Source organism: Oncorhynchus keta, chromosome 37 (genome assembly GCF_023373465.1).
Source record: "Oncorhynchus keta strain PuntledgeMale-10-30-2019 chromosome 37, Oket_V2, whole genome shotgun sequence".
Classification (NCBI taxonomy): Eukaryota; Metazoa; Chordata; class Actinopteri; order Salmoniformes; family Salmonidae; genus Oncorhynchus; species Oncorhynchus keta.
The window spans coordinates 469,473-483,114 of NC_068457.1; the positions used below are offsets into that span (position 1 = coordinate 469,473).

At 40.3% G+C, this 13,642-nt stretch overlaps 1 protein-coding gene across 3 annotated transcripts in view; it reads right to left on the bottom strand.

Annotated features, from left to right (window-relative positions):
- Positions 1-13,642, bottom strand: part of LOC118370033 (matrilin-4-like) — a 62,542-nt gene that overhangs the window by 32,768 nt on the left and 16,132 nt on the right. For all 3 annotated transcript variants that reach the window (XM_052498955.1, XM_035754788.2, XM_035754790.2), the window contains exons 7-8: positions 7,716-7,838; positions 4,087-4,209 (exon numbers count right to left, since the gene is read on the bottom strand). In XM_052498955.1, the coding sequence (XP_052354915.1) occupies positions 4,087-4,209; positions 7,716-7,838 (246 nt within the window). The remainder of the gene's footprint in view (positions 1-4,086; positions 4,210-7,715; positions 7,839-13,642) is intronic.

Consider the following 13,642-nt stretch of genomic DNA (forward strand, 5'->3'; position numbering starts at 1 on the left):
AGCTAGCTCTGCAGTGCATAAAATGTGGTGAGTAGTTGACTTAAAAAGAGAGACAATAGTCAAAGACAATAGTTTAACAGTTTTGAACAAAAAATTAAGGAAAAGCAAGAGATACCTAGCTATATTAAAAAAAAAAATTAATCAGCAAGCTAGCTTAGCCTACTCAAACACCCGGCTCAAACAGAGAGATTGGTATGCTATGTTACCAAGCTGGTTATGGCTATCCAGCACTGGAACTCTTCCAAGTCAAGTTAAGCTTTTAGTTTTAATAATTTATTGCTACTGGGACCCACCAGTGTAACTGCTAAACTGCTTGCTAACTGTGCACTGTACTTACTGCATGATTGTAGCGTGTTTACTAATGCGTTAGTTCTGTTAGCTTATACTAGTTAGCTTATACTAGTAGTAGTATAAGCCACCATATTTGGTGATGATGTAGGCTGTGTGTAGCAGTTTAGCAGTGATGATATGAAGGTTTGTTAGAAAGGTTTTTTCGCCTGGTCACAGACAGCTGATTAGTTGTGCACTGAAGTCCACAAGCGAAGGGAAGAGGTGAAAAGAGAAGAGCGCCTAGATGCGAGAAGGAAGTATCCAATGATCAAAGGGATCATACAGTTTGTATGTGGCTGCTATGACACTGAACTGTGTTTGTGTGTGATCAACGGTGTATTCATTCCGCCAATTTTGCTGAAAATAATGTATTAAACAGAAGCAAACTGAACGAAATGGGGATAAACAATAGGAACTCTTGTTTGCAAGTGTTACACTTATGATTACACCCTAGATCAGCTAGCTGCAGACAAGATGGTGCAAGGCAGTATTGAATGTGTCAATGTCTGTCACCTTGATTACTCAAATTTCGTTGGACCTGTGCACATATGTTGTAAACTTTCATTCATAGGCTAGGTTGTAGTAACCTCATGCTGGGTATAAGGAACATTTTAGTATCATGTAGTAAACCTATTGATGTTAATTTGAGCTGGGTGAATGGAATATGACAGTCATCCAATATGCTGTAATAGAAATAAATCCATGCTCATAAAAAAAATAAAAAATTGTCCTCCCTCATTTTAAACGGCACCGTCCGCCACTCATATACACCATCGCAGAAGCGCAAAAAGCTCGGGACTGAAGTACATTTTCTTAAAAATATAACTTTGCCCTGTGCTTCTACGAGCATGCTCTTCATATAGCCTAGGCCTATAGTAAGTCATGGATATTGTACACCCAGCAGAAAATCAGAGATGAGGGCCGTCATCGGACACACATGAGATACTATGATAAGCAACTAATTCTCAAACCCTGAGCAATATAACATTTAATCGATTACAAATTACATAACCCTCCCCTGGACTAAATAAAAAAAATACTAAAACCTCCCCTTGACTGAAATTGAAAAAGCATGACCCTCCCACATTTTCCTCTGGGTAACTATTGTTTACATTTTTATCTCTCGCTAGCGATTTACTTTGACTATATATCCATAACACATTCATTACACATCCGTAAGCATTTCAGGTACGTGTTACAACAGATCCAAACCACATTATTAAAAGGTTGAAATGAAATATATGTATTTATGCTGCAGTAGTTTGTGTCGGGGGCTACGGCCGTTTGTTATATCTGGAGTACTTCTCCTGTCTTATCCGGTGTCCCTGTGTGAATTGAAGTATGCTCTCTCTAATTATCTCTTTCTCTCTTTCTTTCTCTCTCTCTCTCGGAGGACCTGAGCCCTAGGACCATGCCTCAGGACTACCTGGCATGATGACTCCTTGCTGTCCCCAGTCCAGCCATGCTGCTGCTCCAGTTTCAACTGTTCTGCCTGCGGCTATGGAACCCTGACCTGTTCACCGGATGTGCTACCCATCCCAGACCTGCTGTTTTCAACTCTCTAGAGACAGCAGGAGCGTCAGAGATACTCTTAATGATCGGCTATGAAAAGCCAGCTCCTCCTGACTTGCTGCACCCTCGAAAACTACTGTGGTTATTATTATTTGACCATGCTGGTCATTTAAGAACATTTGAACATCTTGGCCATGTTCTGTTATAATCTCCAGCTGGCACAGCCAGAAGAGGACTGGCCACCCCTCATAGCCTGGTTCCTCTAAAGGTTTATTCCTAGGTTTTTCCCTTTCTAGGGAGTTTTTCCTAGCCACCGTGCTTCTTCACCTGCATTGCTTGCTGTTTGGGGTTTTAGACTGGGTTTCTGTACAGCACTTTGATATATCAGCTGATGCAAGAAGGGCTATATAAATACATTTGATATGATTTGATATTAATACAACCTTTTCCAGTACACAACACACTGACGTCACACACAGATGCGCGAGACTCTTGGCTGCAGTAAGAAAACCATCGCCATCTGCGCCCATTCAACATAGTCTAGATTTACATTTTATTAATTCTATAATGCTTGAACAGTCTCTAAGATTATATTTAGTTGTGCTCTTTACAAAATAACTATCTGGAATGCAGCAGTTGTTAGTTGGAATGCTAACGCTCATTGACATAGGCTGTATCAAAAAAAGCTAGCCAAAGAGCCATTGTACTGGTTGAAGTTTATTATTAAGCAGGACAATCATACGAGCCTTAAAATCCAATTATAATCCAAAAGTAGTGTGCAATGCACTCATAAGCAACATGTAAATAGAGGCTTTTTTTGCTGGCGTTCTATAAGAACTACTGTGTTCTTCCACCACGAATCGCCCTCATATGGCAAAAACTAATGTAGACATTAATACATGCATTTCTAAAGCTTCCCCCCCAAAATTGAAAATGGTAAGGGGAGATGGAGACACTGTGGCTTCAACACAGCGCCTATCAGTCATCTAGTGTATATAGTTTATAAATGATTGGTCTCGTTCCGACTCCCTACCATGGGACACAGTGCCCCCTATCAGTCATCTAGTGTATTTTGTTTATAAATCATTGGTCTTGTTCCGTTTATTACTATGGGACACAGTGGAGATCGAATTTCAAAATTGATGTTGCAAATTATAATGTCTAGATGCTTTTTACAGTGGTGATTAAGTTTATAAATTGCATGGCTGGGCAGTGGGTCTGTAAAAGTAGAAGTAGAAGTAGTGCTTGCTTGGTAACAACGTAAATGATGGCACTTTTTCTGAATGTACTCGCCATGTGGATGGTATTTAGTGTATCATGGGCATGATAAACAGATGTTTTATTATCACATACACCAGATAGGTCTAGTGAAATGTGTTGTCTTACAGGGTCAGCCGTAGTAGTCTGGCGCCACTGGAGCAAATTAGGGTTAAGTGCCTTGCTCAAGGACACATCAACAGATCAGTGTTGCCAACTATTTTTCAGTGAGATCTGCTGTTGGCTCCTTGATTTGTCCCAGAAGTCACTAGATGGCATTTTGAATTTGTTGCTAGAGTCTTTTACCCATAAAAGTCTCTGGAGGGGTCTGAAAACTCACCAAATATAGCAACTAAGTTGCTAAATTGGCAACACCGCAACAGATTTTTCACCTTGACGGCTCAGGTATTCAAACCAGCAACCTTTTGGCTACTGGCCCAACACTCTAACCGCTAGGCTACCTGCTGCCCTAGACTATAATGGGAATTCCAAAACACCCGTTGTATAAATAAGCATAATTTTTGGCATATACGATAACAATGGTATGGCAGAAGCACACTTTTCAGAACAGTCATAATGATGACACTACTTTGTCATTGTAACGATGCATCTATTAAGATGCCTAAATATGAACTCTTGCATAGCATGATATGAATGCGCTATAGATATGCTATGGATATTTTTCATTAATCTTTAATAATGTGGTTGGGACATTTTCATTAAACACTTATAGATGTGTAATGAATGTGTTATGGATATATAGTCAAAGTTAATTGTTAAATATCATTTTGATTGATTGACATTTTAGAACAGATTTTCACTCTTCATATTTTAAAGGCGGGTCTCGGGCTTGACCAATATTGAACAGTATGTAGATTTGTTGTGCTCACAATGATCACCGCAAACCTTAACAAGCAGCCACCTTAAATATGCTGTTGGATAGATCTGCTCCCAGCTAAATACATTTTACTGTTTGGCCTCACTAACTTGTACAGGTCTTCTTGTCATTGTTGAGAGTGTAGCCAGCGTTGCAGTTGCAGGTGAAGACGCCTGGCGAGGCGATACAGATCTGCTCACAGTCATGCTTCCCCTCACCACACAGGTCCATCACTGTGTTTCATAAAAAACAGAGACACTGATTACGGCATGGCTGTGGTTTCATGTACAGAATACAGTTCATTAAGGTCCACACACATGATGCATTATCATGCAGTAAGGAGTTATGACAGTCTTAAAATGTCTTATCATTCCATAATGATCCTGAGGTAAAATCTTTTAAGTCGTGTTGAAAAATTGCCAAAGACAGGAGATATCATGTGTTGACTGTAAAACAGTATGAACTCATACATGCTTATAAGTAGTATTAATGTATTACGCGTGTGCACCTTAGGTGAAGTGATACCCATTTACTTCATACTGGCAGTCCAGCTTACTACTGATCATCCTAACCATCTTGAACGTTATGCAGATTTGAGGATCAGCTGAGAAAAATATTCCGGCAGTCAGTCTAATGTACTTTCTGACTGTTTACCGTTTGAGTTATTGTATTTATCATTTACAACTGCGACCTGGTAATACCAATGATGCAAAAGTATTCATCCCCCTTGGCGATTTTCCTATTTTGTTGCATGACAACCTGTAGTTTAAATCAATTTTATTTTTATTATTAATTTTATTTGGATTTCATGTAATTGATATACACAAAATAGTCCAAATTGGTGAAGTGAAATGAAAAACAAATACTTGTTTAAAAAAATTCGAAATAATAACAAATCGGAAAAGTGGTGCGTGCAAAAGTGTACACCCCCTTTGCTATGAAGCCCTAAATAAGATCTGTTGAAACCAATTACCTTCAGAAGTCACGTAATTAGTTAAATAAAGTCCACATGTGTGCAATCTAAGTGTCACATGATCTGTCATATCATCTCAGTATATATACCCCTGTTCTGAAATGCTCCAGAGTCTGCAACACCACTATGCAAGGGGCACCATGAAGACCAAGGAGCTCTCCAAACAGGTCAGGGACAAAGTTGTGGAGAAGTACAGATCAGGGTTGGGTAATAAAAAAAATATCAGAAACTCACGGAGCATCATTAAATCCATTATTAAAAAATAATAAAATGGGAAGAATATGGCACCACAACAGACCTGCCAAGAGAGGGCCACCCACCAAAACTCAGGGATCAGGCAAGGAGGGCATTAATCAGAGAGGCAACAAAGAGACCAAAGATAACCCTGGAGGAGCTGCCAAGCTCCACAGCGGAGATTGGAGTATCTGTCCATAGGACCACTTTAAGCCGTACACTCCACAGAGCTGGGCTTTACGGAAGAGTGGCTAAAAAAAGCCATTGTCTAATGAAGAAAGTAAGCAGACACATTTGGTGTTTGCCAAAAGGCATGTTGAAGACTCCCCAAAAATATGGAAGAAGGTACCTCTGGTCAGATGAGACTAAAATTGAGCTTTTTGGCCATTAAGAAAAATGTCATGTCTGGCACAAACCCACCACCTCTCATCACCCCGAGATATCATCCCCACAGTGAAGCATGGGGATGGCAGCATCAGCATGATACATGTGGGGATGTTTTTTGTCGGCAGTGACTGGGAAACTGGTCAGAATTGAAGGCATGATGGATGGCACTAAATAAAGGGATATTCTTGAAGGGAACCTGTTTCAGTCTTCCAGAGATTTGAGACTGGGACAGAAGTTAACCTTACAGCAGGACGATGACCCTGTCACGCCCTCACCATAGAGAGCTCTTGTTTCTCTATGGTGTAGTAGGTCAGGGCGTGACTAGGGGGTCTTCTAGTTTAAATTTTCTATGTTGGTGTTTCGTATGGTTCCCAATTAGAGGCAGCTGGTAATCATCATTATTTAAGTAGCCATTTTTCATATTTAAGTAGCCATTTGTGGAATATTGTTTATGTTTAGTTGCCTGTGTGCGCGTCATGACTTCACGTTTAGTTGTTTGTTTCACGGAGATTAAAAATACGTGGAACTTTACTCACGCTGCGCCTTAGTCCGCTCATTACGATGATCGTGACATACCCTAAGCATACTGCTAAAGCAACACTCGAGTGGTTTAAGGGGAAACATTTAAATGTCTTGGAATATCCTAGTCAAAGCCCAGACATCAATCCAATTGAGAATCTGTGGTATTACTTAAAGATTGCTGTACACCAGCGGAATCCATTCAACTTGAAGGAGCTGGAGCAGTTTTGAAGGGACAATGATCCCAGTGGCTAGATGTGCCAAGGTTATTGAGACATACCCCAAGAGACCTGCAGCTGTAATTGCAGCAAAAGTTGGCTCTACAAAGTATTGCACGCTCAAGTTAAGTTTTTTTGTCTTATAATAAAAAATAATTCAAAAATATTTAGCATTTTCAAAGTGGTAGGCATGTTGTGTAAATCAAATGATACAACCCCCCCAAAAAATCTATTTTAATTCCCATGTTGTAAGGCAACAAAATAGGAAAAATTACACGGGGGTGCATACTTTCGCAAGCCACTGTAATTGTAGACACGTCTGGCACAAATAAATAACAAAACAGTACAAAAATATTGATATGGCAAGTAAGCATTACCAGGAGATACTCACAAACATTTATGCAAGTATGCATGCGTGCATGTGATGTACCAATTGGAGAAATAACCAACATACTTTTTTTGGCACGTGTATGATGATGAATGAATAAATGAATAAAGGCTTTGATATTATGTTTGGCGGTATAGTCATCCATGGATGTGGCCTGGGGAAAATAGAAGGTTTCACTTCATGGGAACCATCTGTCAAAGAATAGATTGATCTTGGGATTTTCTTGAATATTTCTAGGCAAGTGACCATATCCAGTTGAGTCCAGTGTATATTATTATTGGATAACAAAGGCTTGGCTGGATAGCTTTTTTTGTTTGTTTGTTTTTAAGTAGAGAGGAGTAACTACTGTAGCTCATACCACTTATTAAATTAGTGTTTATTAATCTAATTTTTGTTCATTAGATTAACAGTACACACAGATAATGGTCACCACTTTTTATGAAAATCCAATTTAGAGTATTTTTCCCCCCATGTAAAATAAAACAGTTGTACACCCAAATGGCTATGTGTAGACTAATGTAAAAAATGTTTGTGAATTAATCTTACATAGACTTCAATATTTGGGTTCAATAGCTGAAGCGTGCTCCTGGCTTTATAAAGATTCAAGCCTCTTAAAGGCCCAGTGCAGTCAGAAATGTGATTTTTCTTTGATTTATATATATTTCCACAATGTGAGGTTGGAATAATATTGTGAAATTGATGATAATGCCCTTTTAGTTGAATAGAGGTTTGGCCTGCCTGTTGACATCACCTGGCAGTAAATTATCTAATAGATAAATAAGAGAGTTCCAAACCTCTGCCAATAACAGCTAGTTTTCAGTTTTCCTTTCCCCACTCAGACCACTCCTAAACAGTCCTAGCAAAATACTTACTTGAGAAAATGCTCTTTGCTGTTTATTTTTTAACCATTTTAATTGAAAACAATCACAGTAAGGAACTGTACTTAATTGTTACCCAGAAATGATTTGATATTGAGATAAAAGCAGCTGCATTGGCCCTTTAAAGAGTGTAGAAACTTACTCTGGCAGGTCTTTCCATCCTCTTGGAGCATGTATCCCTCAGCACAGCGGCAGAAATAGCCATTGAGTACATCCACACAATCATGCTGACAGCTGTGATTCCCAAACGAACAGTAGTCGATCACTGAAGGAAGGAAAATGCAAGAAAATTATATGCTTATAGAAATTCATTTATAATGCATAATATTAAATAGTATTCAATAATGCTCTTGATTGTATTTGTCACATACTTATGTAGTGCTAATGAAGGCTTTATGAAGGCTTCATAAGTTGCACGTCATTTAAAGCAGGGCCCTTAAGTCTATGGGAAATATTGTTTTAATTGTGACTAGGGGGCAGTATTTGAATTTTTGGAAAAACAACGTTCCCATAGTAAACGGGATATTTTGTCCGGACAAGATGCTAGAATATGCATATAATTGACGGTTTAGGATAGAAAACACTCTAAAGTTTCCAAAACTGTAAAAATATTGTCTGTGAGTATAACAGAACTGATGTTGCAGGCGAAAGCCTGAGAAAAATCCAATCCGGAAGTGCCCCATGTTTTGAAAGCGCTGCGTTCCAATGTGTCCCTATTGAGCAGTGAATGGGCTACCAACCAGATTACTCTTTCTCCGTATTCCTGAAGGTGTCTACAGCATTGTGACGTAGTTTTACGCATTTATGTTGAAGAATACCCGTACACAGCTACATTGCGCAAGTGGTCACCTGATGCTCCCAGAGAGATTCTCGCGTAAAATACAGAGGTAGCCATTACTCCAATCGGTCCTACTGAAAAACTAATTGTCCTGATGGATATATTATCGAATAGGTATTTGAAAAACACCTTGAAGATTGATTATAAACAACGGTTGCCATGTTTCTGTCGATATTATGGAGCTAATTTTGAATATTTTTTGCCGTTTTCGTGACTGCAATTTCCGGGCGAATTCTCAGCCAAACGTGAAGAACAAACAGAGCTATTTCGCCTACAAAAATAATATTTTGGGAAAAAATGAACATTTGCTATCTAACTGGGAGTCTCGTGAGTGAAAACATCCGAAGCTCATCAAAGGTAAACAATTTAATTTGATTGCTTTTCTGATTTCCGTGACCAAGTTACCTGCTGCTAGCTGGACAAAATGCTATGCTAGGCTATTGATAAACTTACACAAATGCTTGTCTAGCTTTGGCTGTAAAGCATATTTTGAAAATCTGATATGACAGGGTGATTAACCTTTGCGACTAGCAATCCCGGATCTGGGAGCGTAATCATAGCCTCAAACTAATTAGCATAACACAGCGGACATAAATACCAGTAGAAACTTTTCCAATTCATGAAAATCGCAAATAAAATATATTGAAACACAAGCTTAGCCTTTTGTTAATCACACTGTCATCTCAGAATTTCTAAATATGCGTTACAGCCAACGCTAGACAAGCATTTGTGTAAGTTTATCATGGCATAATGCTATGCTAGGCTCTGCTGGCAGCAGGCAACATTTTCACGAAAATAAGAAAAGCAATAAAATTAAATAATTTACCTTTGAAGAACTGTTGAAGGAATTCTAAATTCCTCTGTTTTAAGGTCAGTCAGTGTAGATGAGCATTCTAGACAGTCTGGAGATAGTCCGTCCCTGCCATCTGGAGATAGTTCATTCATTTGTACCAAGGCATTGTTCTAAACTCCTGACTATATTATATACAATTGGGAATGGGAGCAAGAGAGAAAATTCATACATGTACAGTACATAATAGCATTTGGACTAGTCAGTCCTGATTGAATTTTATACATAATTAGTCATCATTGATAAAAATTCCCTTAACAAGAACATTGGATGTTTTCACTCAAGAGACTCCCAGTTAGATAGCAAATGTTCCTTTTTTCCAAAAATATTATTTTTGTAGGCGAAATAGCTCCCGTTTGTTCATCATGCTTGGCTGAGAAATCAACCGGAAAATGCTACCACTACAACGCCAAACTTTTTTCCAAATTAGCTCCATAATATCGACAGAAACACAGCAAACGCTGTTTAGGATCAATCCTCAAGGTGTTTTTGACATATATATTCGATAATATATCCTTCGAAGCAATTGGTTTCTCATAAGAAGTGATTGGAAAAATGGCTACCTCAGTATTTTACGCAAGATTTTCTGCGGGAGACACCATGTGACCATCTGCTAAATATGGTCCCTTACGGCTATTTTTCAACGGAAATGCGTAAAAATACGTCACAATGCTGTAGACACCTTGGGGAATACGTATAAAATGTAAGCTCATTCGTAACGTGGCAAACGTTGTTTATAATTAATCCTCAAGGTGTTTTTCAAATATCTATTCGATAATATATCCATCGAGACAATTAGTTTTTCAGTAGGACCGATTGGAGTAATGGCTACCTCTGTATTTTACGCGAGAATCTCTCTGAGAGCATCAGGTGACCACTTGCGCAATGTAGCCGCTTACGGGTATTCTTCAACATAAATGCGTAAAACTACGTCACAATGCTGTAGACACCTTTGGGAATACGGAGAAAGAGTAATCTGGTTGATAGCCCATTCACTGCTCAATAGGGACGCATTGGAACACAGCGCTTTCAAAACATGAGGCACTTCCGGATTGGATTTTTCTCAGGCTTTCGCCTGCAACATCAGTTCTGTTATACTCACAGACAATTTTTACAGTTTTGGAAACTTTAGAGTGTTTTCTATTCTAAACTGTAATTATATGCATATTCTAGCATCTTGTCCTGAAAAAATATCCCGTTTACTACGGGAACGTTTTTTTTCCAAAAATGAAAATACTGCCCCCTAGTCACAACAGGTTTGAAGTGTTCTTCGTCTTCATTAAAAAGTATGTATTCATCTTACGCTGAGCCTTGGTCTCCTCCATTCGACGAACGTGACACATGAGTTGGGATTATGGCTCATTGTTAGCTAGCTACACGTGAACAAAAGACTCTCATCTGAGTTTGCCAGATCGCTGAATTGACTAATGCTCAAAACCCGCTGAATATGGCCGGTGTCAGTAAATGTTGGCCAAAAATCGTAATTACATTGTTGCCAGCAGCACAGTTACAATCCCCAACGTTCTAGATAACATGAAAACAACCAAACCAGCTCTGCTATGGCGATTAAAATGGTCAGAGTGGGGTGTTCTCTCATTTGTGTCTGGAAGTAGCTAGCAAGCTAGCCAATGTTAGCCAGTTAGCTTGGGTGCTTGACTGCCGTTGTGAGGTCAGAGTGTTCGGATCAACCCTACTCATTGGCAGACAATCTGACAGCACAGTTGCACTCACCAACACTCTGGATAACATATCAGCCTAACCAGCTCTGCTAGTGGGAGTTATGTTCAGTGAGCTGTTCCCTCATTTTTGTCTGAAAGTAGCTAGCAAGGTCATTTGGGTGCTTGACTGCTGTTGTTAGTACAGAACACCTGCATCTACTCTTGGTTGTATGGCATTGAACTCCTACTACTCCTATTCTTCACTTGAAGAGGAAGAGTCATATCCGGTCACAACTTGCAGGCTTGTTTTCGAATTGCTGTGTGTTTTGTTGCCAACCTATTTTGCTACCTGACAACTTTACGGGTTTCACTTTTTAATTACCGTTCATATATTTATTTATTTTTTCCTCAACTTTTTCACTCCGGACGCTTTATCTGGACACGATTCGTCAGGACCTCCAACAGCCGAAGCTAAGTAGTAACATTAACATGATGCCTTCTAATTGCAGCCGCTGTGCTCGCCTTACGGCGAGGATAGCTGTACTGCAAGCCCAGCTTCAGACGCAATCGTTAGGCAAGGGTAATTTCAGTGTAGGAAAGGATGAAACAGCGTCTGTGCCACCAGTAAGTACAGATAGTAGTATAAATCCCCTGGCACAGTCCCCGCAGCCGGACAACTTTCTCACGGTTTCTGGAAGGAAATGCTGTAGGAACGCTCAACCGGTGTCGCTCATTCAGCAGACAGAAACTTTCAACCGGTTTTCCCCATTAAGCAGCGGGTCGGAGTCAGAGACCGAGTCTTCTCTGGTCTCTACTCCTCCCGTTACGGGGTCTGAGACGCCGAAGCTTCCCACCATTAGCTCTGACAAATTGAAAACTCTAGTCATTGGCGACTCCATTACCCGCAGTATTAGACTTAAAGCGAATCATCCAGCGATCATACACTGTTTACCCGGGGCAGGGCTACCGACGTTAAGGCTAATCTGAAGATGGTGCTGGCTAAAGCTAAAACTGGCGAGTGTAGAGAGTATAGAGATATTGTTATCCACGTCGGCACCAACGATGTTAGGATGAAACAGTCAGAGATCACCAAGCGCAACATAGCTTCTGCGTGCATATCAGCTAGAAAGATGTGTCGGCATCGAGTAATTGTCTCTGGCCCCCTCCCAGTTAGGGGAGTGATGAGCTCTACAGCAGAGTCTCACAACTCAATCGCTGGTTGAAAACTGTTTTCTGCCCCTCCCAAAAGATAGAATTTGTAGATAATTGGCCCTCTTTCTGGGACTCACCCACAAACAGGACCAAGCCTGACCTGCTGAGGAGTGACGGACTCCATCCTAGCTGGAGGGGTGCTCTCATCTTATCTGCCAACATAGACAGGGCTCTAACTCCTCTAGCTCCACAATGAAATAGGGTGCAGGCCAGGCAGCAGGCTATTAGCCAGCCTGCCAGCATAGTGGAGTCTGCCACTAGCATAGTCAGTGTAGTCAGCTCAGCTATCACCATTGAGACCGTGTCTGTGCCTCGACCTAGGTTGGGCAAAACTAAACATGGCGGTGTTCGCCTTAGCAATCTCACTAGGATAAAGACCACCTCCATTCCTGTCATTACTGAAAGAGCTCATGATACCTCACATCTCAAAATAGGGCTACTTAATGTTAGATCCCTTACTTCAAAGGCAATTATAGTCAATGAACTAATCACTGATCATAATCTTGATGTGATTGGCCTGACTGAAACATGGCTTAAGCCTGATGAATTTACTGTGTTAAATGAGGCCTCACCTCCTGGCTACACTAGTGACCATATCCCCGTGCATCCCGCAAAGGCGGAGGTGTTGCTAACATTTACGATAGCAAATTTCAATTTACAAAAAAAAAAATGACGTTTTCGTCTTTTGAGCTTCTAGTCATGAAATCTATGCAGCCTACTCAATCACTTTTTATAGCTACTGTTTACAGGCCTCCTGGGCCATATACAGCGTTTCTCACTGAGTTCCCTGAATTCCTATCAGACCTTGTAGTCATTGCAGATAATATTCTAATCTTTGGTGACTTTAATATTCACATGGAAAAGTCCACAGACCCACTCCAAAAGGCTTTTGGAGCCATCATCGACTCAGTGGGTTTTGTCCAACATGTCTCTGGACCCACTCACTGTCACAGTCATACGCTGGACCTAGTTTTGTCCCATGGAATAAATGTTGTGGATCTTAATGTTTTTCCTCATAATCCTGGACTATCGGACCACCATTTTATTACGTTTGCAATTGCAACAAATAATCTGCTCAGACCCCAACCAAGGAACATCAAAAGTCGTGCTATAAATTCACAGACAACACAAAGATTCCTTGGTGCCCTTCCAGACTCCCTCTGCCTACCCAAGGACGCCAGAGGACAAAAATCCGTTAACCACCTAACTGAGGATCTCAATTTAACCTTGCGCAATACCCTAGATGCAGTTGCACCCCTAAAAACTAAAAAAATGTCTCATAAGAAACTAGCTCCCTGGTACACAGAAAATACCCGAGCTCTGAAGCAAGCTTCCAGAAAATTGGAACGGAAATGGCGCCACACCAAACTGGAAGTCTTCCGACTAGCTTGGAAGGACGGTACCGTGCAGTACCGAAGAGCCCTTACTGCTGCTCGATCGTCCTATTTTTCTAACTTAATTGAGGAAAATAAGAACAATCCGAAATTCCTTTTTGATACTGTGGAAAAGCT